This window comes from Orbicella franksi, chromosome 13 (assembly GCF_964199315.1).
Source record: "Orbicella franksi chromosome 13, jaOrbFran1.1, whole genome shotgun sequence".
NCBI classification, from domain to species: Eukaryota; Metazoa; Cnidaria; class Anthozoa; order Scleractinia; family Merulinidae; genus Orbicella; species Orbicella franksi.
In genome coordinates this window covers 19,964,298-19,992,253 of record NC_138157.1, presented here as the reverse complement: position 1 = coordinate 19,992,253, position 27,956 = coordinate 19,964,298, and the positions used below count along the sequence as shown (strand labels likewise).

Genomic DNA, 27,956 nt, shown 5'->3' with positions numbered 1-27,956 from the left:
ATTGCGGGAGCTGTAGTTATAACCAATAAAACATCATAATTAGTTCTAATTTAAATTTTCGAAAACAATTTCTTCTCTCTTATGCCCTAAACCAAGAGACTATAATCTACAACCTACCCTTAGCGTGATTATAATCTCATATTCATTCTTTTTTTTTTCGGTTTTTTCTTTCCTGTTTTCATCCGCTCTCATTTTCTATTTTCATGACCATTGAATGACGTCATCGTTCAGTTTTAGTTTGCAAACAAATCGCTCGTCCGCCATTTTGTTCGTTGACGAAAACTAGTTTTCTCGTAATTTCTGAGCATTGTAGCCTCCAAAGTCACTTCAGCTGTACTTTAACCGTTTCTTAGTATTGGCTCACAATATATTGTGGGTTGAGTTATCGAGTTTCTAAGCACTGGAGGAAAACTTCTTCATGCATCCGAGCGAGAGGACACCCTTTGTCAGTTTCTCTGTGGAAAAATTTGGCGCCCAGAGTGGAAGAAAGCCCCGATACCATTCTTTTAACAAGAAGCCGATTATTAGTTCGTGTAGTAAGCAGGTGTTGCAACGACAAAGACTCTGTTAAGCTGACCAGAGGCGAAGTTTGGTGAACAGGTAACGTCGAAAGATTCTCGTGACAAGAAAGCGAATATTCAAGGCCTAAAGTCCAACTTGAAAGACGAAAACATGAAGCTTTTGGAAAATGCCCGATTGGATACGCTTAGTGCGGCCATTTCCACGGACAAAGGAGACAGCCAAATCGATGGAAGGTAAAACATACTGCTTGTTTATTTTTATCGCAGATGTCTTATCATGAAAGGAAAGCTCTTCTGTATTTTACTTGTACATGTAAACTTAAGCTTAAGCTTAAGTCTTCATGTTAAGCTTACTATTCATAATTTCTTGGTGCCAACAACATGAGAATTAAATTTTGAATGTGCGTCTTCAAAATTTAAGTTAATTCAACAGAAGCTTTGCAGAGATCGACTTGGCTGTCATAATCAATGTTTTTTCCTGAACTGTCAAAATATTACAGGCCCGCAATATTTATTGAGAATTATACGTGTATGTCAAAGTTCCTCAGCGGGCGATTTCCCTTGAACCACAATTCTTTCAGCTGATGCAAGAATTACAAAATGAAGTTTTCAGGAAGGTTTTTTATTTCAAAGCAATTGTTCCGCTCAGGGAGTTTCTGTTTCCTGTTTTTAATTAGAACTGTAATGATTTGATGTAGAGCCCTCCTTCCGATATGTATGCCCTTTCTAATAAGTGCTCCCCATTAAGTGCCGTTTTTCTGAATAAGCACTCCTATTCCATTAGCTCATTTATTTATATATATTTTTTTTATCTGCTTGCCTTATCATTCTTTAACTTTTAGAATTGAAAGTTACTCTTGCAAGATGGCTGGCAATGACAAGAAGCTATACAAAACTTTAAATGAAGGCAGTACACCTAGTGAGCTTCAGGCATTGTCACCACCCCAAACCACAAAGCCAGGAAGCATATCACCCACCAACAGCAGCTACCCAGCAATCTTTGCTAATGCACGGCAAAGAAGCTTAAGCACAGGAAGTCAAGAGGAAGCAGTGCTGTGTGACACTATCAGTCGCAAGATGTTATTCTACCTGATTTCCACCCTTAATGCATCATTTAATCCAGACTACGACTTCAGTAATGTAAAGTCACATGAATTTTCTCGTGAACCAAACCTCCGGCTGGTTGTTGATGCAATCAACGGTAATTTGTCAGCAATTAATGGTGAAACGTTTGTTGCTCTTAAGTCTGGACTGTGGGCTGCTGTTGATGAGGAGATTAATCTGGCCGAATGTGAAATATACAGGTAACCATGTTAAATAGTTACAGAGTTTTGTTGGGTTAAGTTTTATATACGTTTCAGAATGTCTTGTCCACTCTTTAGTTTAATAGATGATTAACAATGTGAAAACAGAATATATATGAAGCTACAGTATTTAGTGCTGGACACTGAATCAAGCATTTTGGGGTTTTCTCAGTCATTGTTTTGTGTTTTTGGGCAAGATTCTTTACCTTGGCAGTGCCTTTCTCAGCCCAGGTGCTTAAATGGGCATCGTCAAAATTTCTAGACCAGTATCCCATCCGGTAGGGATAGAATTACCCCCAGTCACTTTATGCTACAGAAACAGGACTACATGTAGGCCACTAGGCTCAAATGCAGACTTTACCTGCAGTATTGAGGTGTACCTTAGTATTTACATAGCGCTGATGATACTTACACAAAGAAGAAACATTCATTGAGTAGTTTTTTCTTTTTATTATGTTTAGTTATAACCCTGATCTTGACTCAGACCCTTATGGTGAAGAAGGAAGTCTCTGGTCCTTCAACTATTTCTTCTACAACAAGAAGATGAAGAGAATATTGTTTTTTACGTGTAGGGCAACAAGGTAAGCACTACCATATGACCAGAAATAAGGTACAGGCTACACATGTATAGCTGTTCTGCTTTAAAAGAAATTGGGTTGCAGTGATTTTTGTGCATCAATTGCATATTCATTTCTTTGTAGTCCCTTTTGTATCTAATCTGAGTCGTCTATAATAGTGTACAATGTACAGTAATGTATTTGGTGTTGCTGGCTTTTGTGAATCACACCTAATTTAATTTTTAAGCTATAGTTTACGGTGCCAGTTAGCAGCTGCTTTTGGGGGTGGTTCCCACTTCCAGGGTTGCCATGGATACCTCCCCTTCCGCATACGGCTTCTGCTCCCCACTAACCTTTCAGGCACCAGTTCCCAAGCTCATCTATTTGTGATGAGTTTAAAGCAAGATTACACTGTATTTAGAGTTGAAATTTGCCAAGGATGTACATCTCATTTGCCATTCAGGCCACTCATATCAGCATTTGTTTTCTATCAGAGTCTCTTAAAACATTTTTGGCACCTTGAGAATTTGATTGTCCTTATTTAGATTCATATATTTATGATTATCATCTTTTAGTAAATTATAGCCTGATATGTGCTATGCTAATACCTTCTCTTTTGTTGTTTCAAGTGCACAATACCAGTCTGATGACGATGAGCAGTTTGAAATGGAACCAATGGATACAATGTTTGAGGAGTTCTCCACTAGCAGGTACTGTATATTGTGTGTACATGTAGTTGTTTGAATCATTCAAAGGGCAAGCATGATGTAATCATTTAATGGCTGTTCTGGCTATTCTGACTGTCCAGTAACAAGTAAATTACAAGGCTTAGGGTCTTTTCAATACTTACATCACAGCAGTTTGGATTTTCCTACAGGAACAAGATATATATATATATATATCTGTTTTGACACTGGACAGAACCATAGCAAAATGAAACCTAATGCAGGTGAACACCTTCTTCCCAAAATTTCTTACTAGAATGATTATTTAATTTAAAATTAAATTGGTGCAATAATTTCATCTCTTACAGTACTTCTGTAATTTGATTTTTTTTTTTTTTTAAATTCCCTTAAACTACTGTACGAGCCCAACAGGCAAGCAAAGGACAGAATCGTCTATCGCAACTACAAAATCCAATAGTCCCTGACTATCAGACATAACTTTCTTTGCATGCTGGGTTAGGTTAACGTTTGTTTTGTTTTTTTGGCCTTGTTTGTTATAAGAAATACAGTATTGTATTGTTTGAACATGGAGAGGACTGATGGGAGGTTTCTACCACTAAGCACTGTTTTTTTTTCCTTTTGTGTAGGAATTCTCCAATACTTATATCTTAGATGGCACTGGTCAGCAACTGTGAACACCGTTGTCTCTAGATTAAGTTTGCACCATACTGTAATTTGACTACTTGTATATATGTTTATGAAGAGGATAGAAATGTGCTGGTCTTGAGAGCTGTTCTCAAAAATTTGGCACTGTTTGAGATTTGTTTCATAAAAATTTTATTCACCTTGTTTTAATTATATACTCTTATGTTTACTTTACCATACATTACCGTACACAATTTCATAATGTATTCATGAACATGCTAGCATTTTTTGTGGCTTGTTACATGACTTTTATATGCAGCAGGTTATTTGGTCGTAAGAAAGAAGAAAAATTAGCTATGACTACAGATTTTTAAATTAAGTTATTATTAATGAATCTGCAACATAACAGGTGCATGGATACTTGGTTTGTGTTTACAGAACAACTCTTTCATTACAATTTCTCTTCTCTACAATTTTAACTGTAAGTTGTGCTCAGACATTCTCCAAAAGAGATAAAAATGTATCAGATGTAAACTGGGCGAATTAGGTGTTGCCATTTGCAGTTTTAAGGTTTTGGTTGCGTGAAATTTTAATTTTCTGTTGACCGGAATATTATTGTAGTGTGTGCAGTTCTCAGTGGAGAATGATATGTATTTGTGTGCAAGGAAAAATGAGAAATGGCTTATGTCAGAGCACCTACTGATTAAAAATATGGTATGCGTGTCAAGTACTGTTAAATGAAGAATGCTATTGAGACCATACTATATACAGTAGTTCTGTAAGCATTTTGAGTTTTCATACAAGGCAACAGACATCAGGGCCATAGCCTGTATGAGGCAAACTGAGGCACTTGCCTCAGTCATTTCTTTGAAGGAAAAACACTGCTTAATACCTCGGAAGAGAATTTAACCATGGACATTGCCTCGGTCATAATTTTTTTTTTCCGCTACAGCCCAGGACATGCCATCAGCTACATCACTTTTTGTTAGCACATGATCTAAATGAACATCACAAAGTGCCAGCCGATTGCTCCAATGAATGCTGTTGAACCCAGCCATCCGAAACTCTCAAGGGAAATGAAAACAGTTTGAGATAGCCAATAGTAAGTGACTGAAAAGCATGTTCAGTGGAAAATGATTTGAGCCTGAGATAACCAAGTTCATGATAGCAGGGTTCTGACAACTGAATTGAGAGTCCTGAACAATATGTTTAGTCTCTGTTTCTCTCTTTTTATATAGCATGAGAAGGTGAGAAGGCTCAGAGTATTTAATTAAATGTAATATTATTTTCTTTTTTGTTTTCCTTAAGTACAAGACTAATATAAAAGTCATAGCATTTAGGTGAGTTCCACATTTTCATCAGAAGTCATTGTGAACTGAAAAAGAAAAACCAGGGTTCAAGTGTAATTTGAGTTTGCTTACTGTCTTGAAGATTTGTAAGTCAAAGCTAGGTTACCTCAAAGGTAGTAAACAAAGCAGTGACTAAAAAGCAGCAAGTTGCATAAAAATGGTTTTATAAATTTGGCCCCATTTGTTCGAAGGCTGGATAACTCTATCGACAGGATAAATCGTTTTCTAGTGGATAAGCGTTGCCAAAACAAATCACGCTATCCGTTGGATATTGATTTAACCAGTGGATAGCATTATCCACCCTGGCCTGAGACCTTGGAAGGTACCCTGTTCCAGGTTGTTACAGAACAGAAATGGCCTACTTAAATAAGAATAGTGGATGTCAAACCCCTTACTTGACTTCATTTGTGGCTGAGCGGTAGAGAGAATTGGGAAGTGCATTTTCACTGCTATTGTTAAATGATCAGGTATGCTGAGAAAAATTGATTCTATCTTGGTCCAAACGTAATAAAAATATACTCTTCCTTCAGAGAGAATGAGTGATTGGGTGCACAAAAAGTGCAACCTGTCATAAGGTACGTCCCCATATAAAACATTGTATGGGAGTACTGCTGTGCTCCAAAGAAGACAGTTTCAACGAACTCCCCCTCCTCCACATATACAGTAGGATTGTGTTTAATGAAAAAACATGTAAAAGAAACATAACTGAGTGTGATGATACAGAATTTCTATGGTTGAGTTATTTTAAAGTACTTTAACCAGTTATACAGCCTTAACAGGACTACATTTTATTTTAGTTTTAACTTTGGAAAACTTGTACATTATATTTCTGGGGCTATTTTAGAGAGTTTACAAGTTTTTATATATGACATGAAGTTTTCTTGGGTTACGTGTACGTGATAGATATTTTACTGTTTTACTTGCCTAGTTCCTTCCTTCCTTCCTTTTCCTGTTCTGCCATTTCACAATGTATTAACCAAAATCTGCGTTTACACTGCATGACCTGTAACAGATTGGCTTTTGTCAAATGAAGGATTCCGGGATCTAGGCAACTATAATTTTTAGCAGGTTAAATATTGCTATATGTGAAAAAAGTATTGCTGGTTAGTTCAAAAGGTATTAGTTACTTGCTTATTTTGTGTTGGTTTATATTGAACAATGTTGCAAGTACTTGTTGTACCCATATAGTTCTCTGGATGTAGCCAGAATGAAATTAATAAAAGCTGTACTTATGATATATAGTTTACTGTATTTCATTTACTTTAACTGGATACAGTGAGAAGTCCAAATCTTTCCCTGTTTTTATTTGGGCCACAGAAAGCCAGGGAAATGTTGTCTGCATCACCTTTGTTCCTTTCCTCACCTTTCCTCTGTCTCTCTGTACCTTTCTTTACCCCCACCCTCCTTACCTTTTTTTCCAGTCATCTACTACATAAACAGAGGATTATGAAATTATTAAATCTTGGTGAAATGGGTGGAGGGCAACGACCCAACTGTGATAAACTACAGTGGGATGCTAGTGATGCATTAAAGGGCTTCTTAAATTAAGAAAATGTTGTTGTTGTTGTTATTGTTGTTGTTGTTGTTGTTATTGTTGTTGTTGTTGTTGTTTTGAAAGGGGGGAGGGGAAGGTTAAGTCTGCATACAAGCCAAGTGGCCCATCAGGCCGGAGCTTATCCCAGTTTCTGTAGCATGGAGTGACTAGGAGTATTTCTACTCCCCCCTAGTCCATCGCAGGGTTACCCCCAGCATTAAGTTCACTGGTACCCATTTATTCACCTGGGTGGAGAGAGGCACTGTGAGAGTAAAGTGTATTACCCAAGAACACAACACAATGTCCCCAGCTAGGGCTCGACCCCTGCCCACTTGATCTGGGAAAAGAAATAGCCAAAGATGAAGTCGTAAAATTTCTCTGGGCTTCGATATTCTTACAAGAGAGAGATACATGTACGTAGGTGCTCTTTTTTCCTTTCGCCATTTTCTTTTCCTTTCTTTCCTTTGTTTCTGTTTTGGCCATGCTTTGCAAAGACAACTAATTCCTTGGGGCCGGGGGATCTGAAAGCTCCACACCACTTTTACACCCCTCTATTAGTATTCTCGCTCCAGTCCCTTCTCGGTGAAATTAACAACATGGCGGCGGACGATGATGGAATGGTGTTTGAAGAAACTAGTGAGTTTACAAATTCGGAGGAGCATTTTTTACCACCAGGATGGGAAATTAGAACAATGGATGATGGACGGATCTATTATGCAAAGTAAGACTCTTTCTTGTCACATAATTAATGGTTATTAAAGTTTTGGTTTCAAAGTAAGCTTACATATTCCCGGCATATTACTGGAGCGCGCCAAAGTTGTCCAGGTTTTCTGACGTTTATAGAAATTTTCGTTGCTTTTTTTTGGTTAAAATTTTCAGTTCTGTTGTTGAGTGTTATTTCAGTAAATTAAGCGATATAATTCATCCACACAGACTACATGTATTGTTTGAATGAAGATTACTCAAATTAAATTTTGAATTGAACTTATTAAGTTTGCATGAATCATAGTTACTAACTATGCATGAATAGGACCCAGCTTTTGTACCTAAGCTTGAATTAATCAAAAGAAATCACTTTACAGCCACTTGACAAAATCTACCCAGTGGGAACATCCAAACTCAGGAAAAAGATACAAAGTTTGTGGCGGTAAGCTTAATTCCATTTGAATCAGTATGTTAGAAAATGAATGCTCTGATTAAAATCACAAACTTAAATTCTCCTCTTGCACAGACACATTAATTAACCTAGACAGGATCCAAATTGGCTGTCAAAAATGGTTTGAAACATATTAGTTTAATCAACAAAGAAAAACGAAAACAAACGTTAGTCTCACCTTCTCACAAAGTCTCACTTTGACCATTTACCAAACCCCCAAAAATGCTGGACAGCATCAAAATATTAATGTCCTTCTTATGGTAGATACTACTCCCTTTTCTAAAATCTGATATACTTTTAATTTGCTATGCGAGGTTTGGTGAGGTATTACATTTCAGGTTGTACCTTTCATTTACTATAAAGTAGATGTTGTGATTTAAATTTGTTTTTGGTTTTTAAAATTTTTCAAACCAGTTTCATTTTTCATGCCTTTTATTTCAGATTGTGATAAATGAACTTGAGACAATGGAAAATAAAAATCAATTGGATTGAAAAATTTTGTTGAAAGTAAGATTTAAGCCACAACATATAATTTATGTAATTTTTTTTTAGAACTTCCACCTGGCTGGCAAAAACTGTTCGATAGTAAGGGGAATGTTTTCTTTTTTGAGTAAGTACAAGTCACTTTTTTTAATATTGAGGAATAAAGAGTTAATAACTTTTAAAATTTGAAGATGTTGGTAATAAACTAAGACTAAGATTAAGATTAAGATTTGTCTGACATGGTGGCCTCATGGTTAGTGCACTTGCCTCCAGATCAAGTGGTCTGGGTGCAAGTGGAAGCCCTGGCCAGAGACATTGTGTTGTGTTCTTGGCAAGACACTTAAGTCTCACAGTGCTTCACTCCACCCAGGTGTATGAATGGGTACCAGTGAACTAAATGTTGGGGGTAACCCTGCCATGGACAAGCATCCCATCTAGGGGGAGTAGCTAGAAACACTCCTAGTCGCTTCATGCTACTGAAACCAGGATAAGCACCGGCCTGATGGGCCACTTAGCTCGTATATACAGACTTAACCTTACCTCTGCTTATGATAGAATCATGATTGGTTTTCATTAACAGTTCTATGAACAGACTTACAACATATGTTGACCCAAGATTGGCACTTAACTTCACAAAAAACAAAGAACATGAAAAGAGACTAGATGGTCACTCCACTGCCATGCACGTATTAAATGGAGAAGACCTCACTGGGAAAGTTGCCATGGTGACTGGAGCAAACAGTGGTATAGGTCAGTCACTCCTTTCCTAATAAATATTATTGACTACATTGAAAGTCATGCCAGACCCCCTAAATAATACAGTGTTGATATACAAAGGTAGCCTGGGGATAGTCAACTTTGTAGACAGGCTAGTGGATTCTGTTCTTTAGAATGAATGTGCAATACAATTTATGGTCAGTGGTCCGAATCACCTTAATAAACTAATAATGTAAGGAATTTTTAGTAAGAAAGCAGGGTTCTCATTAAGTGCTGGCTGCGAGCTAAAAAATTGGTTTCTTCATTTTTAGCCACCTGTTTGTGAAATAATAAATTACATGTAGCTAGAGTGGGGTATGTTTTGAATTAAACAAGAACTATGGGATGAAAATCGAAAAAAGTCTTTGTAACACTTAATATTCTTGGCATTTTGACCTTTTCCAAAACTGATGTTTTTTTTAAGGAAATATCTCAGAGAGGGTGTGTAAAATAGTATTTCAGAGCCTCTCAATTTCAACATTTTTTGGGGGAGTATGGACCCAGACCTCCCTAGAGGCTGGTCCTTTCAACACTTGAATTGGTGTCAGTTGTCTACTTCATGAAACAAGCCCCATACTCCCTAAATAAATGAGAACCCTGCGAAAGTAAGAAATTTTTAAGGGGCTAGTAAATTAAAAAAATAACTTTCATGTTAGTACATGTACATCATAGTTTATAGCTTGCCCAAAGCCGAGAGATCTGGGGACTGGCACTAGTTTCCAATTTGAGTCAAAGAATTGCCCATTGGTGCAATGCAAACAATCCCTTCCTTTGCTTGTGCTAATCAGAATTGACAACATAAGATCCAAGGGATGTTTATTTCAACAGCAAAATGTTGCTTCTTTCGTAGAATTTGAAATATACATCCCTTGTGGATAAGTTTGTAGTAAAAAGGTCTGCTTTTTCTTGGACTGAAAAGAGTAAATCACACCTTCTGCGAAATTTAACTGCGAAAGAAAGAGCAAGAAAACTTCCCTTGCTTCCACGTAGATAATAAACTGAAGATGCAACATTGTGATTGATCATCTTCAGAAGTCCCTGGTGGGCAAGCTCCTTGTATTGAGTCTTTTTGATTGCAATTTGAATAATGCAGAGATGTTTAATTTGTGTTCCTTTATGTTCAATTTGTCTTTGGAGCAGCCCAAAAGTGCTTCTCGTCTCATGAAACCTAGTAAATTGTGCTTAAAATAGCTCAGGAAAAAATTGCATAGTTTACATAATTTATCACGTAATAGCAGCCAGCCGGCCGTTCTTATCGCAAAATTTTGCATAATATCTGTTTTTTTATTGCACCCTATCAGAGGGCCTAATCGGTTTTGTATCAATTAAAAGTAGACTGACAATTGATCAAGGTCAGCACCACGGATTCATTTTACAAGTTTCATGTAATCAAACTTGGAAAAATATATGCTGACAGAAACACAACCAACTCAGACATAAGATATGGTAGGAATGTAAGGGAAGTACAGTGTAGTTTACTCTGACTCACATACAACCGTAATATTATTTTTAATAGGTTTTGAGACAGCTAAGGCCTTAGCACTGCATGGAGCACATGTGATCTTAGCTTGCAGGGACATGAACAAAGCAAACAAGGCAGCTGCTACAATCAGAGCAGTGCAGGTCTGTCTGAAAATAGTACCAATAGTACCACTTGCAATTAATAATTTCTCCCTTCTGTTAACCATGTGTTGGACACAGACTAAGGATAATTTACTATTAGAACCAATTATTAAACTTTACGTTATTAACATTTTTGAGTCTGGGTGATGTCAAACTGAATAGTTCAAAATGATAAGTGGAAAAAACAGCCTTGATGTGGTGAATGAGGGTAATTTAGGGATAATTAGCTTTTCAAACATGTTACCAGGTCCAGGAGAGATCAATGAATATCAATGTTTATCACTTCATCATGACAAGTGGGATAATCCCATTGAATTCTAGTGGTACTATAATGTTCAGTTTGATCTCATTACAACAAAAATTAGTGGAGTTTGAGAAGCATTTAACCCTCCATTACTTCCCCATCTATGTGCCTCCAGCCCCACCCCCCTACCCCCAAAAATTGAACTGCAATTTCCTCTATTTTGTTTCCTGTCCATGCCTCTCCGTTAACAGCTACTAGAAATTGTTCTCTATGTATGTGTATCTTTTCTCAAGATGAGTGATTTGATTGTATTTTCTACATCTACCTTATGGGGGTCTTGCAAAGGGAGGCATGCTCCCATCACTACAAGACATTAAAAAAAAATTAAAATAAAAAGCAGGTTGGGGGGTGAGGGGTAAAAAAAAAAAAAACCTTAAAAATATATAATAAAATATGTACATAATTTAAAAGGATTACTAAGAAAAGTCAATTAAGATAAAAAAAATTAGAACCTAATTAAAATGTCATCATTCTAATCTAAGAGCATTCTTGAATAATTGACTTTTTTCAATATCTAAAACATCGTTAGGTAAGGCATTCCATTCTCTAATAGTTCTACAATAAAATGAGTTCCTATAGCTTTCTGTGTTCGGAGTTAGTTCGATGAACTTGTCTTTGTGAAAAGATCGAAGTTGACAAGTACGCCTTTTGATATAGCATGGGATTTCTAATCCTGATTCACCATGAATAGCTTTATGAAGTAATGTGAGGTGAGCAGATTTCCTTCTGTTTTGAAGAGAGGGCCATTCCAAATCGTTAAGTAAATTGGAAACAGTTCCAGGTGTTCGCTGCCAACAGTTCTTCACGAATCGAGCAGCTCGCCGTTGGACATCTTCTATTTGCTTTATATGCTTGTCAATCCAGGGATCCCACACCGGGCTTGCATATTCCAGATGAGGTCTCACTAGTGCTTTTCTAAGCAAACTAAAATATATTGAAAGTAATAAGATGTAAGTGATAATTGTTTATATATTTATTAAACTGTATTAATAAATACAAACTATTAAAAATAAATCCTCTCTCAATTCTTGATGCACTGAAGACTCCTGAGGCTTTTGTTGAAACCATGTTGCTGGACTTAGCATCATTTTCAAGTATAAGAAGCTTTACAGAAGAGTACAGAAGGAGGAAGCTGTAAGTGTTTTAATAGAGCTGTTCCCTCTAGTATTACAGCAGTCATCATTCACATTACATGGACCGTATAGCGGCTGCCAGAGGCGCCAATGTATGCTTTCGGTTTGACCTTGTTGAGCTGCGTCGTTGCTGTACTTTGCAACGGCGATTAGCCGTGACAATTATTATTATTATTATTATTATTATTATTATTAAAAGGTTACCGTATACCTTCAGGGGTGTCTCGTGTGCAAGCGATGTAGCAAGTGCAGTTTAAGTGGTAGATACCTAAACCCCTACATCAAATTAAAACTTAGGTGTGGGTCGCACTTGGGAAAAATTTTCATCTTTGCTGGCTAAAAAACCACAAAAATTTGAAATTGCAACCAGAAAGGAAAACTTTTAGACAGAAACGGAATGTCGCACTAGTGGGAGATAATTGTCAGTACCAGATTTCAAATTTATTTGCTTGGCGATGTCATCCCAAGCTTTGTTGGCTTGACTGCTTTTGATGCGATCGAAATTCTCGGCCCACAGGTTGATAGCATTTTTTTTCGTCATCTAACCATCTTTCATAAGATCGTTTTCCAGTATCTGTGGGTTCAGGATCAGGAGACTATTTGGAAGATGAAGATGACGACGCTTGTGAAGCGCTTGCTTACATGGACCTGGCTGGTAGAGTGTTTTCCTGCGCAATGCTCACATGTGAAGTGCTCCATTGCATTCCCCTTCCAGTCATATCATAGTAGACAGGAGCATACTGTGGGTATTCCATGCTATCGCTGTAAGAACCTTGAAAACCTTGAAATTGTGTGGGATTATAATAATAGTCAAGTCCGTTCATAATGAAAGACCGCGAACTAGAACTGGACTTCCCGCATGTATCGTTTTTCGTGTTATGCTGACAAGCGTTGACAGTTACCGCGGTGATTCCCATTGTTTGGCTCGACTTTTCAAAAATCTGCCTGCCCCACCCAAGCACTACGGCGTCTTTGATGTTTTGCTGATTCGCAAAGTTTTTGCCAAAGCAGAAAACGTGCGGTCGCACTAGACAAAGGCCTGCGATGACAGATTTCCACCGCAAAGTAAACAAATTCTGGCAAAGATTTCCCAAGTGCGACCCATACCTTATAGAGCTGGCTATCAAACCATACCAAGAATTTTAAAATTTAATGAATTGTTGAATTTTTCACGACCATTAAATGCGAGCACCCGAATCACCTTATGAAAGCTACAAGTCAAAGTGAATTTTGTTTCTCACCAATGTAATTTTTTACTCTGTTTCAGGGCCCAAAGCGCTAAAAAAACCTGTCTGCATTTTGCCATATTCAATCCCAGTAAAAAATTATAGAACATTCTCGAAATCGGATTGAAAAAATATGGAGTGATAGTACAAAAATCACTCTCGAAGAAAAAATTTTTCGAAATAAACAATTCGCAGACATGTTTTTGTAGTGTATATGTTAAACTAGCTACTGTCCAAATTTGAAGGCAATTGAACAAATTCCCTTTGAGTTATAACTCTTTAAAGCGTCTGCTTCAAGCGAAAAAATTTATTCGAGAAAACAGCAGTACGAAAAACCTTCTTCGCAAACAAACTCCACCCACAAGCACCTTTAACTGGGTTCTCAGATAACTGAGCCAATCAGTGCAGGGAAAGTTTACTACTGTTAACCTCCTGGTGAAATTTACGTGCAAATCTCCAAAAAACCCTTGTGTTTTGCAATGCGCTCAAGGCATGGAAGGCGGAAAGATAATTTTTCTGTAGCTCAGTTTTTCTTGAAGCTGGTCACTCTGGCAAAATGGGGAAGACAAAAAAAGGAATGTGCGGCGGAGCAACTGTACATGGATAATATTTCTGTCAATGGGTCTCTATGAGTCCAACGATTCATCGATATCTCTTACCTCAAATTTTTGGCCCGCCTCATACGATAGCTATAGCTTCATCTGTGTGGTGAACTTTCGCTTTTTCACTCATTGATGTATTTCATTCGTTCTTCACTGTTATCGCTTTTGCGAAACTGGTCCATGTTTTTAACGTGGTCTATGCTACCAAAAATGCTTGGTAGTCAGAGCAACAATGCTGATCAACTGAGTAGTCAATTCGTGACATCGGTTCAGGTAATTCCTGCGAAAATCGTCTTGGTTAATTGCATACACACTATAGGGCTGTCAATCAAGAGGTAAACTTTTATTTCCGGCGAAAACGTAAAACCACCATTTCTCCGCCAATATTGAGTCTTTTTCAAATTTTTTTTCCGAGATTAAAGATTATTCTTCGATGACTACTTTGAGCCAAAAATCCAAACTTGAAGAAAATTGCCGACCTGAAGGTATAAGGTCATTCCCCAGTATTGCATTGCGCATCCCTGCTGCGCATAATTTCACACATGATTAGCACGTGTGCAATAAAACATGGCGGCTTTTTCTTTGGGGCTGGACCTTGCCATAGAGGTAAATTGTCATTTTCTCGCAAACGAGTATGGTGACCTATCATTTTTTTCTGTTGTTTTGAATTGAGCAATAAATTTCTCTGTGTAAACTAAATATGGACCAATTCTCAGTGTACAACAAAAAGCAATCGTCGGAAACATGAATTTAGCAAGCAATCATGACTACAATCATGGTGCTATTATAAGGATTTATATGGATATAAACAAGGTGCTTTTGCTCCTAAACGAACATGGGGACATACATACATACATACATGGTAGTCAGAGCAACAATGCTGATCAACTGAGTAGTCAATTCGTGACATCCGTTCAGGTAATTCCTGCAAAAATCGTCTCGGTTAATTGCATACACACTATAGGGCTGTCAATCAAGAGGTAAACTTTTATTTCCGGCGAAAACGCTTGTTTGCGATGTATGTATGTATGTCCCCTCATTTTTATTTCAAAATTTAAGTTCCTATAATACAAACAATCGATAGGCAAAGTTTCACAAAAATCTCAGTGTAGGTTCTATTTCAGCGGAATGACCTTAAGGGTGAAAGAGTCAAGACAAAAGTTCAGTTTTGGTGGAGGTCAATCATCTCTGCCTGTTTGCCTCTTTGGCCCATTAACGTATTGCTTTGATTGCAACTTTCCTCTGCATTAATCCACCATCCATAGCAAAAAGCCATAGATGTGACATTAACTAAAAGCCTCCACACGCAATTTTCTGTCATGTTTGTTGATGTTTTCCGTGATTCCTATTGCTAATAATTTGACACATTAAGCTAGCAAGTTGTCAATTTCTTGACACCTTTGGAGGGGCTGTACAGCTGTATTTGGATTGTGCAGGCTTTAATTTTCTCTGGCTCGCTTCTCTCCCCGACTCACCTCTCACAGCTTTGCCTTTGCTCATACTGCAGCGCACGAGAACCTGCTCACAGGTTATAATTTATAGTATAAACATGTTTTCCCTTTTGTACTTTTCTGGGAACTCTCTGTAGTTAACTGTATGTCTTAAGTTACAGAATTGCATTACGTGTGCTGACCTGGGAGTGTTGGATACTGATTTTTCATAAACATCTCTCAGTATGCATAATGCAACCAATCAAATTACAGGATTAAATAGCAACCTCTTAGAAAAGGTGTTACGTTCTAATTTGCTTTGCTCAACCGAACGTAAATTATTTAACCCTTCAATTCCAGTAAATAATCAAGCAAACAAGAAATATGATAGTATTTGCAAGTTGATCCAAATAATTTATGAGAAAATTGTGAAATTATGAAGTATAAACTGCGTGTATCACCAGCGTGAGTGAATATTCAGTGATCAAAGAAGGTGTAAATACATGTACGAGAGACTAACCAATCCCAAGTTATGCATAATTAGAACAAGCGAGTAGGTGCGACAGTGGGCATAAAAGTATTTGAGCATAACTAAATACTGGAATACCAGCGCAAAATTCGTTTCATGTATGGGTGATCAGATGCGTGGGTCTGGGATCATGCACACCTCCCCAGCACCTCCCCTCAGCTAACCACTGTGGGGATCAACATTGAATGCACTCTGCAATAACCTTTCAGCTTCAAATTGGAGTCATGATTGTCTTAATCTCTTTTCAACAGGCCCCTTCATATCCTGATCTGTAATGCTGCAGTGTTTGGTTTGGCCTGGACAAAGACGGAAGATGGAATTGAGAGCACCTTTGGTGTCAATCACCTTGGCCATTTCTACCTGGTGAAGTTGCTAGAGGGTATTCTCTGCTCATCATCTCCTGCCAGAGTTGTAGTTCTGTCGTCTGAATCTCACAGGTGTGTATATGACCCTGATGTTTATCGCATAAGAATTCTGAAGTCTGGTAAACTTTCAAGATAAAATGAATGCAGCTGCAACTAGGCTTCTAGGTTAGTGTTACATACAGTCATGTATTTGCCTTGTGAAGGCAAAATTGGTCATTTTGGACAAGGTGACTTCATCATGTAAAGGCAACTCTGTGAAAATTGGCTAATATTGATGGAGAAAGATACACTCATCCCCAAATAATTTTGCCAGAGGTAAAATTGCCAGTATATATACATGTCAAGGTGTACATTCTATCCCAGGCAGTGAAAAACCTTGCAAGATCTTTAAGAATCTCAGGTTAAACATCTTTGAAAGATCCTTAATAGTAGGATCTTTGTGAGGATTGTTTAAAAGATCCTCAAGGCTTCACTGAGGATTTTACCTGAATCTTAGAATACAGTGTAAGCTTGTAGGATCTCACAAGATCTTTGAGGATCCCTATGTACTGTAAATGAGGATTGTTGCAAGATACTAAAAGTTAAATTAAATAAATATAATTTTGTGCAGTATCATGCAGGAACCATGATGATTTTGATCTCTAGGAATAATTATAAATAAAGGCCCTTAAACAACTTTGTTAAGGGTCTTTAAAGACCCTTGAAGATCCTGGAAGTATTTTCAGTGTTGCCAGTATCAGCAATGCGGGAACAGTTAACAGCTTACATGCGCATGTACACCAATAACCTTCCTTAGCTTTTCCTGTATCTGTTCTTTTTTTTCCATTAGATTTCCTGACTTGAACTACTCCAAAAAGTTACCGCTATCAGAGCTCCCACTTTCTAAAGACAAATACTGGTCCATCGTGGCATACAATCAATCTAAACTTTGTAACTTGTTGTTCTCCATGGAACTGAATCGTCGTCTGAAACCAAAGGGAGTGACATGTAATGCTGTTCACCCTGGAAACCTAATCTACACATCTTTGCCAAAGAATTCTTGGTTCTATTGGCTGCTTTTTCTTATGGCAAGACCTTTTGCCAAGTCATCAGTAAGTCAAACAAAGTGTATGATTTTTTTTTGTTTAGTGCCACATTATGAAGCTTCTCATAATAAAGAGAATGTGGAATGTGGAATATTTATTTTATCGCTGAACTGGTCCATGATGTAAAGGAAAATTCTGATTCATTCTCAAAGCGGTCTGAATTTTGCAATATGGACTGCTAAGATGACCGCTCTCAAAATTAATTAATTTCAGGGAATTGCTTTTTCAACAGTTCAATTTATTGCACAAATTAAGTTTTTTGTTCAGTAGCTTCATGTTTGAAGGACAATTTCAGTCATGTCACAAAAGCAAATTCAAAGCGACATGAAAAACGTTATATTTAAACGCCTACCTTTGGAGTACACGTTTACAGAGAAACATGGATCACGGAGATGCATCAATTTATCAGCAGACTAAAAAGAGTCATTATGATAATAAACACTTTTATTATTGAGCTAGCTCGTTTGGTCCATGTTAGAGAACATTGGTCTTGTTCTTATTTTGCAAATTTAATGGTCCTTGCCTGTGGCTTGGTCCACAAACCTCTTAAGTAAAAATAGGAGCTCAACCAAATAAGTTCTCCAACATGGACCACATGCTAGTTCAATAACATATAATGTATTAACTCACCCACTGGTGACCCGTTCACTGGTAAAAGTGTGGTACAGCTTCCCAAAAATTCTGTGGGCTGTCTCTTGGCTCTGTGTCGCCCAAATGTACTGCTTCAATTAAAAGCTGTTGAAGATCATATTGAAAGTAAAAGAGCTCATTATGTTTTCACATTTCTAAGTATCTGTCAGTATCGTGTCAAAAGAGTGTTGGTACACAGTTGGCCAGCTGGTTAACATCTTGACATGTTTATGGAGAGTCTAATTTGGGGATGTTCAGTTGTTTATATGTATATACACCCATTTCCTAGTGCCCATGCAACTTCATGCATTATATATATCAATGAGAAGTTTTGATAACAAACACTGCAAATATTAGAATTCTGTATCTGCTATATTTCACCTGTGAAAAAAGTGATACATCTAACGACCTTCCCATATAGCTTTCTTCACATGTGAAATATAACCAATCAATATCGGGATCTAGAGCAGAAAAGACCTTGTCAATCATAGCACAAGCACCCAAATGGCTTCAATGGTAGTCAAGAGAGCAATGCAAAAGTTTTCTTCTAGGCTGCAGTATGACATTTAAGTATTGCAAGATAACTGCATAAAGCACAAAAGGGAATTAATAAAAATAATTTTGTCTGTGATCTGAAGGTATATGGCAACCTTACATTCTTTCCTCCAGGAACAAGGTGCAGCCACTGTTGTATACTGTGCCACGGCAAAAGAGCTTGATAAAGTGGGAGGGCATTACTTCAACAACTGCTGTGTATGTAAGCCATCAGAGGAAGCTAAGAATCCAGAAACAGCTGCTAAACTTTGGAAACTAAGTGAACGACTTGTCAAGCAGATTACATTGAATGAAGCAGAAGTTGTGGACTTGTGACTGATGGTCCAGCAGCCTTAGTTTATGGCTAATGTAAAAGTCTATAATGTCTTGCACTATGTGACTTTCAATAAGCAAATTTTATTCACAAATAATTGGTGGCAGCTTTCACTGGGAGTATTGCTGCATGAGTGAATTAGCTCCTCCTAGAACAGAGGTGACTTGGCAGTATAATCCGTATTAGGTTGCCCCAGGAAACAATTTTTCAGAGCCTGTTTACACAGCTGGAAGCAGGGCTTAAAGATAAATTTGTACTTCAAAAAAAAAAAAAAAAAAAAACACATACAAGAACATTACGTTTAGCTTAATCTGTCTATTGCAAAATCTTGAGACCTACTGTGCTTTCTACACTAAGTTCCTGGACCTTGGTGGGAAAAGGTTGACTGCATTAACAGCCTTCCTATATGGGACATTAGTCTTTTGGAGGTTACTTACTGTATAACTTTTTGTCAAGTTGCATTGAGGTACTTAAAGCTCCCCAATACCCATGACATTCTTTAGTGGTGAAAATCCATGGAAGAGTTAACACCGCCCCAGAACACAGTGGCACAATGAATAGCTTTAACAGAAATGTCTTAATTTGATTTCCAGAAGTCAGGAATCGTAGATTGCTGTACCATACCTCCTACACAAATGTCAAATACACGCTGCCATAAATTTTCATCCACTACATTATTGCTTTAAGCAGAGATTTAAGAATGGTTTGTACATTAAGGCAAAACTTGTAAGTGAGAGATCAGTGTTCAAAATTGCACTCAAAGACTCAAAGTGCTTGCTTATGCTGGCGCACTGCCTCCCGGAGATCTAGTAAGAGTAAATTACTAAACATCAGTGTAATACACTGTAAGCCTTTTTTTCCCTTCAAGGACATAAACAAGCATTTTATCAATGTATCTTGCAATACAGACGTTGATGGACTTCCGAATAACGATTGGCTAACTAAATCACACTTTGTATTCATAAGCTATTGACACTCACTATCATCATCATCATCATCGTTCTCATCTCATCTCTTTAAACCGGTAGGCACATAAGACCTTTTGAACAATATTACACTCTTCAAATGCAAGAGGTGTTTTTTATTCTCTCAAACTCAACTACAGTGGAACCTCAATTTAATGAACCTCTAATAATGAATTCTTTAGTATAAATAAACAATAGCCTCCATTTGACGTGAAAAATATGGTCAGATACATGTATTTGTCTGTGGACATTATCTGCTATTTGAGCATATTTTTGCGGAAGCAAAATGGAGGCTATTGTGTTTATTATCCTTCAAATATTTTTTGCCACATGCATTTTTCAAAATTGGGGAATATACTTGGATATTCCCCAGTTTTAAGTGGGGAATATTGAGTCACTTGATGCGTTTAGACCAATCGTGTGCTAGCAAAAATATTTGATGGATTATAATGAACAATATTCTTCAGCCTGGCTTAAGTTATAACAGTAAAATGTACAGAACAGAACCTCAAAATATAACAAAATCCAAGTCATAACAAACACAATCTGGAAGCCCAAATGAATAATATACTCCGATATAACAAAAATGTCAACACGTGGCAAGAGATAAATACGAAATAGACCAACAAGGATGAAAATCCTTTAATTCTGTGACAATATATCAGGGTCACAGTTAACAGCTCATTATAAATGCAGACACTGACACTATTGACACATTTACAGAATGATATTTAGTAAATGTTAACTTCCTTATTTTCAAAGACTTCTTGTAGTAAAAGTCAATAATGTTGAAATTATCAAAGTTTTGTTGACCTGTATAGTTTTCTGGTACCAATGCTTTGTACAGAGCTGTACAGTGTACTGTAGCTTCATACAGATATTAAAGCTCAGATCCAGAAATGCTGGGTAGTGCAATGTGACATCATTAAAAAAAAAAAACATTATTAACTATACCTCAAAATAACAAACATTTTGGTTCTTTTTCTGCGAATTTGTTATATCAAGGTTTTCAATGTAACAAACCCTCAATATAACCAACCATTAGTTCCCCAGTCCCTTGGCACTTCGTTAAATCGAGGCTCCACTGTACCCAGTGGTTGAAACATCCTTGAAATGAGGGCAATAATAATTATTTATAATGATGTAGCAATAGTTTTACAAAGAAATGCGTTTCATAAATTTGACACCCTATTAAATAAGGTGGATATAAACAATATCCACTTTTATTTATTGTATTAAAGAAAACTATTTAATAAGTAAAGAATGTTATATTTTGATATTTTGTACTATGACTTTTATTTGACAAATAAAGAAGCCTAAGCCATGTATTACATTGTGATAAAACAAGCCGGGCATTTGAGAACACAAGGGAAATGTAGAAAACACGAGCCGCAGGCAAGTGTTTTCTACATTTCTTGTGTGTTCTCAAATGTCTGGAGTGTTTTATCACAGTGTAATACACGGCTTAGGCTTCTTTATTTGCTTTATCATATAGAGGTAATGTGGCAAAAAACAATAAAACACACTTTTTCTATGTTTTAAACTCTGATAAAACATGGGTTTTTGACCAATCAGAGCGTGCACAGGGTCCTATCTATTATTATAATATCTTGTAGTAAACTCTTGTTGGTCATTTGTTTCTACACTGACATATTCCCGGACGAAACATCAGTTTTAATAATAATCTTCAGCTGGTAAAATAAATTGTAAATTCAAAAATGCCCTGTGAAATTGTATCTACTAAAGTCCTAAATAGTTATTGCTTCAACTCTATAGAGATACTGAAATAGCAGAAACTAGCACTGTGGGCACAATGATCACAAGGGCAAAAAATAAATTATGTTTTGATAATTGCAACAAATTGAGTGATTTTTCCTTTCTTCTCCCCTTGGTGTTTTGTAAAGGAATACATATACATTACAAGTTTCTCTCAAACATAATTAATTGCTGTCAAACACTTGCAAAAAATACTCAAGAGCAACATTTTCCAGCAGTTTGTTGTCTCGTACTGTACATGATTTATAACACACTACTCACACCAGCAGATAATAAAAAAAATTGAAGCAGTTATTTCAGATATGTTGGCTTCTTACATGCAGATATAACTTGATTAACAATTTATGATAACTTATTATCATGAAAAGAAACTTTTTTCATTGGTAGGCCATCAGTCTTTTTTCTCTTATTCCATATCTGATATGCAGTAGTTTTTTCACAGTTTTTATTTGTATCACCACAGCCACCTTTCAGAGAAAGCAATCAGGTTTTGGGTCTCTGAGACATCTACAATAACCAGCAACAACCCATCCATGTAGTTTGACAATAATATTTCCTTTTCAAGTCTAATAATTTCTCTTTCATTTATCAGACACTCTACTCTTTTCTGCAATGTCATCAACCAGTAAAGATTCTCGCTTGTCCCACAAGTCTTTAAGTAATGGATCAAGTTTATTGACAAGAACCATCTCTTCGATTTCATTGCGGCTGAATCCTTCATATTTTTTATCTTCTCCTTGATGTTTAACAAGTCTCCAGATATCATCGGCTTTTTCTTGTTCTGATTTGGTTAAGTTTACTTTTCCAACACCAAGTGTAGCCCTTTCCACAGAGTATACACTGACATAACGCTGGAAAAAATGTTATTAGGTGACAATAATTACAGTATAATCCCACTTGGACACAATCAGTAATTATTTAGGGGGACATGTGGGTAATCTTTTTAGACATAGTATTGGTAAGCATGGGAATACAACATTGTAGCTCTGTGAGCTGGCAAGATGAACCATATCCTGTGTTGTGATTGGCTTCTCAGGCAGTTAAAATGGGGATCAGGATTACCCAATGTGTCCTGCAAGAAAAAGATGTTCTTTTTGCCATATACTGTCAGTAATAAGTCCTTTATTGACCAATCTTGTTCAGCAAAGAGGACTGGATATTGCCTCTGTCATTCTATCATAATTCTTTAATTTCTTGTAGATTTATAGATTTTGACTGCATCTAGGTTTATAAACATGCAAAAAACGATTTTGTCAAAAAGCCAGCCATCTGGACCTCAAGCGTGGTCAGAATTCCATATTTACTGTTGCATAATTTCACCAAAAAAAATAATGTCAATAGCTTAATCACTAGATTTGCACTTCATTTTGCTAACCAAGAAAGCTATTTGGTTTTCAAGACAAAGGAAAAACAAGTAAGCGTTCACAAGTCTGTTGAACAAAATCAATTTTAATTAATGATTTTCATCCACCATCAAATTTGTTCCAATTTTTTTCATCTTAATTTAATGTCTCTGGAATTCACAGAAACTGAATGATTGCCTATACATTTTAACAACATAATTTCTAGATAGTATTGATTTCATAATCTCTATAAATTTTTTACACTTCGTATTAAAAAATAACTAAAATGTAAAAGGTTCATACCGTTTCTCCAAAGCCTGAACTAGAGGTTCCCAGGCCAAAGCTTTGTGCAATTTCATGGACTTGTTTTCGCTGTGGTTTTTCAAGATTTGTAGGAAACCGTAGTACAGCATCTTGATCCTTCCAACCTATTCCCCGAAACCACTAAAAAAAAGAAGTTGTCAACCCTTAAAACCCTGAACATGATCACAATCTAATTTCTTCTCTAGCAGTTCAACAGAAAGGCAGGTCGAAAGAACACATAGAATGATCACTTGGAGGTTAAAAATATCATCTTTTGGTGATTAAAACATTTAAATGTCAATTGACTATTATAATATAATGTCATAAATGTTCTGATTCTAAAGCCTGGTTTTAGTGGCCTTTTCCTACAGTACAGTTCCAAGATGGAGCTGGGCCTTTGCTTTCTGGGGGACTGTGGGACAATCCACCGTGGGAAAAAAGATGGCGGCTGTACATTTTACCACAATGCCTCGCGAACCTAACACAGCCCAAAAGGCACAAAGAAAGCCTTATAATTGCAATATTTGTCCCTGTACAAAGGATATTAAGTAGCCTAGGGGTGAAGATTTTATAACATTTCTGCATGTTTTTATGAACGTTGTTAAGGTTTTCGTGCGCTAAGAACTATGGGTAAATGTATCAGTCGCCATCTTTTTTCCTACGGAGGATTGCTACTTCATGATATGCTAACAACAGTGAAATTTTTTGTTCCCATTGGGGGTTGCTACTTTCAAGGGCAGGTGCATATACGTGGGGGATCATTCCTTTGGGAATTGTAACTACATATTTATGCACTCTGGCAAGGGGAATTTGCATGTCGACAACCAGGATTGAAAGGGTCCAAAAGGAGTTTTATATTTCCCTAAAAAATAAGTAACCTTGGCTAACAAACAAACAAACAAACAAACAAACAAACAAGGAAATTAAGTATTGTAAATTAAATATTATTAAACAAGTAAATTAAATATACTAATAAAATTCAATTAACTGCAGTGCTATTATCATTTTGGCCTTGAGGAATGCAAAGTTTTGAGAAAGGTCATCTTACAAATGAGGAAAAGCGTCAAAAGTTATTCTAGGTTATGGTGGCTTTATGGTTGCTTGACTGAACCACAAGGTGTTTCAGCGTGGTGGAAGGAAACAGCACGAACATGTGTATCTATGCTTTCTTCTTCCTTCTTGCTGAATCACCGTGAACCTCAATCAAGCAATGTCAAACTCTTACTGCCCATAATACCAATCCGCATTGTTGGGTATGCTTTTATACTTTTGTGGGGCAACCTTGTCGAAACAGCTGTATGCTGCATTGTCATTGACAATGTGCCAAATTGACTTGTTAGTACTGAAAAAAGGGTTTTACCTAGCCTATATATTGAGTGCACAAATTCACCCACTGCAAAAGAGACATCAGAGATTCAATCAAAAAAATCTTATCCAATCAAATGACATAGCTCCACAGAGATTTGACCATGCAGTGGGACTTGATTAGTTGTTAGTTAGAATACATATGAGAAGTGAGCAACAACAGATCAGAGAGACAGTAGATAGACCTCTGCAGAGCTGTCTCATCAATCTGGCATTTTCAGGGCAAATATTTGAGATCGCTCTCCCTCATAATAAATTGAGCACATGAAAAGACGTTCTTTTTTACTAGGCTAAATTACATTGATAGGATTTTACACAAACTCTTGTTTTTCAACTTACCAGCATAAGTTGCCTCAGATTTTTATAGGTAAACTGAAATTCAAACTGTCGAATGCTTGAGTCACTATTCTCCTTATCAGTTACTTCTGTGAATGGAAGACTGCCTGGAAACCAATTGCAATGTTATCAGGGTAACAAAAATATTACAATTAATATTATTACTATTACTATTACTATTACTATTACTATTACTATTACTATTACTATTACTATTACTATTACTATTACTATTACTATTACTATTACTATTACTATTACTATTACTATTACTATTACTATTACTATTACTATTACTATTACTATTACTATTACTATTACTATTACTATTACTATTACTATTACTATTACTATTACTATTACTATTACTATTACTATTACTATTACTATTACTATTACTAGTACTAGTACTAGTACTAGTACTAGTACTAGTACTAGTACTAGTACTAGTACTAGTACTAGTACTAGTACTAGTACTAGTACTATTATTATTATTATCACAACTATAACAAAATTTTCAATCTTGATTAGTTCTCCTTGCACCTATTTGACACATAATCGGCAGGCAATCGCGTGGTTTCCAATTACAGGTATCCATTTGAACTTTCCATAACTGGATACCTGTAATTGGATACCCACTTGGTAAATAATTGGACAGGTTTGGCTTTGGTTTTATGATACTCAATTGAAAACTGCTCTATTATTAACATTATTATTATTATTATTATTATTATCATTATTGTTATTATAATTATTGCTGTTGTTGTTGTTATTACCAATATTGTTATTGTTGTCATTGTCATTGTCATTGTCATTGTCATTGTCATTGTTAACAAGCTGTTTCTTTATAGGGCAGATTTGATTGAAATATCTCCATCAAAGTCTTTAAAGTGGCTAGGTCTATTGTTTTCCAGTGATTTTTGTTACATGATAATTATTGACTATCAACTGATGTTAAAATCAAGGCCCTAAACAATGATTAGGTCAAGTTACAAGAAGAAAGATGCAACTTACAGAAAATGTATAGAGTGTCAGGGTGACAAGTTAAAATGACACCACCTGATGGTCTTTCGATAACCACTAAAAAAATTAAATTGAGTTTCTGTAATTTATTTGTATGCACACTTTACACTTACTATAACGGTTTTCTGATCTCAATTCTACTGTAAAAACATCACCCCCTAGATCTTGGACTAAATCGTCTAGAGATCTTTGCGAATCTTCTGAGATTTTTCTGGGTCCACCTGTTGTTTCCTTCGGTCTGGCTCCTGGATGAATATAGCGTTTACTGGCAGCCATAGTTTTCTTAGGCCCTGTGTATTACGGACAATAGTAAACTTGGGTGAAAAGAGATTAGAACCTGGGGAACACAAAGGACACACTCCGACTGGCCCAAGCCCAGACCCAGACCCTGTCCATATGAAAAGAACAGGTGTGTTCATCGCACCTTTCAAGGGTTAAAAAAGAAGGTTTGGTACCTCTTGGAGTGTTCAGTGTCAAAGGTCCATAGCAAGAGCTTTTGCAAACGTTTTAGGGTATTGAGGCAAAAAAAGTCAGGGTCAGTTAATCTGTTGTTACCTCTTAGGGGTGAAAAAAAATCCAAGCCACACTCACAAAACAGGATCTTGATCCCTCGTAGAGGTCTATTCAAAATTTCCAACAAGCAACCCTGTCCTTTTTACATAGGAGTCCTCCCCCCAGGAGATTGTTATCCTGGTCCGTGTCTGGATTTTCAAAAAGATCTGATCATATCAGTGGACATCCTAAAATATCCAGGTTAGAACGTTACAAAGATTTCCAAAGACATTGAATATGTCTGATCACTTTGTAGTCCCAGACCCAGGATGTGTTACTCCAAACAGAAATAATGTTGTCACCATTGAATTTGGGGAAAAGTATCTTCATTCACATTGACTTCTGCTCTGTTGCATTGGTTTGTCTCATTAACATAGAGTTTGTTTGAGATCAGGGAGGGGGGTACTCTACAAAGTTTTGTACAGTACCCTTTTTTAGACCACTCTGACAGAAAAGGTACCCCTTTCAAATACCTTTAAAAGAAAAAAAAGTACCCCTTTTATGTACCTACTTAAGAACAGTGCATCCCTTTTCTAAATCCTTGGAATGAAGTCAATGAACAAAACAACGGGAGAACATCAAGCATTACCAGTTCAGTTCCTTTTTACATTATACCTAAATGACAGATTTCCCTACACTTTCATGTACCTTGTAATATCCCTACCCTTTTATACACCTGAAGCCTGGAAAAGGTATCCCTTTTGGGGTATAGGCCGGTATAGGAAGTAACCCCCCCTCCCCCCCCCCCCCCGCAAACCTTTGAGAAAGGTTGTCCAACAGAGGTGTGAAAGCATACAAATTATGCCTAAAAGTATAACAGTAGCATAGTCCTAATGAACTATTGCCAGATCGAAGTTCACAGTTTTCCAGTAAAGGGAAGGAAAGACCACAACTTAACGTATTTTATGCTCCCCTTCCCCTGTCACATTGATTGCTATGAACTGCAATCAACCAACGTTAGCTGCAACGTATCACTTATTAAATATCTTTCCCGGGCATTTTTTCGTACCGACATGTTCGCTCAGTTATGCCTCTGTTAGACAACCCTCCTCAAAACAGCCACTTTTTTCGGGAAAAGGCATCAGTAAAAAGGATCTCAAAATGGTTTTAACTGGGCGTCAGAAATTGGCCCGTGGACGTGAGATCGAAGCTTTTACCCGCAGACGCGAGACTCACGCCCAACGAAGGCGTAAGAGTTGGCAGGCATACCAGATTTCCTTCACTGTTCTGTTTACATGTATTCTGCTAGTTCTCGTGTATTGGCGGTGTGTGGATCCACGTGGGTGCGAAACAGGTAGTATTCGATTTCTCATTCTGCGCCTTGTCAAAAATAATCATGGCTGTTCGCCACAGTTCGCGTGTATTTTCATGTGCTCTTACTATTACAGTATACAAGACCTTGCTGACAAAATAAGCACTTACCTCATTAACCAGTCAGTCTGGAAACGGTGATTTGAAAGCAAAGTGCAATTAGAAGGAAGTCCAGCTTCTCGGAGCTAGAAATTGATGAAAGGCCAAACCAAACAGG

The 27,956-nt window shown here is 36.9% G+C and overlaps 3 protein-coding genes across 3 annotated transcripts; 2 read left to right on the top strand and 1 right to left on the bottom strand.

Moving 5' to 3' along the window:
* Positions 1–149: 149 nt before the first annotated feature.
* Positions 150–6,278, top strand: LOC145466254 (repressor of RNA polymerase III transcription MAF1 homolog). The gene is made up of 5 exons (XM_081449976.1): positions 150–755; positions 1,364–1,825; positions 2,287–2,406; positions 3,012–3,092; positions 3,695–6,278. Exons 1-5 carry the CDS (start codon positions 673–675, stop codon positions 3,717–3,719), a joined length of 771 nt encoding a protein of 256 aa, XP_081306102.1. The 5' UTR covers positions 150–672; the 3' UTR covers positions 3,720–6,278.
* Positions 6,279–6,365: 87 nt separating this feature from the next.
* LOC145466253 (WW domain-containing oxidoreductase-like) lies at positions 6,366–19,540 on the top strand. The gene is made up of 9 exons (XM_081449975.1): positions 6,366–7,296; positions 7,658–7,722; positions 8,284–8,341; positions 8,795–8,964; positions 10,487–10,593; positions 11,940–12,031; positions 16,069–16,254; positions 17,012–17,273; positions 18,567–19,540. Exons 1-9 carry the CDS (start codon positions 7,172–7,174, stop codon positions 18,765–18,767), a joined length of 1,266 nt encoding a protein of 421 aa, XP_081306101.1. The 5' UTR covers positions 6,366–7,171; the 3' UTR covers positions 18,768–19,540.
* A 1,738-nt stretch (positions 19,541–21,278) lies between these two features.
* LOC145466255 (uncharacterized) lies at positions 21,279–27,952 on the bottom strand. The gene is made up of 5 exons (XM_081449977.1): positions 27,851–27,952; positions 25,990–26,166; positions 24,857–24,960; positions 23,153–23,293; positions 21,279–22,357 (listed from the first exon to the last, which is right to left on the bottom strand). The coding sequence occupies exons 2-5, from the start codon at positions 26,150–26,152 to the stop codon at positions 22,088–22,090; spliced, it is 678 nt and encodes a 225-aa protein (XP_081306103.1). The 5' UTR covers positions 26,153–26,166; positions 27,851–27,952; the 3' UTR covers positions 21,279–22,087.
* Between the last annotated feature and the right edge of the window lie 4 nt (positions 27,953–27,956).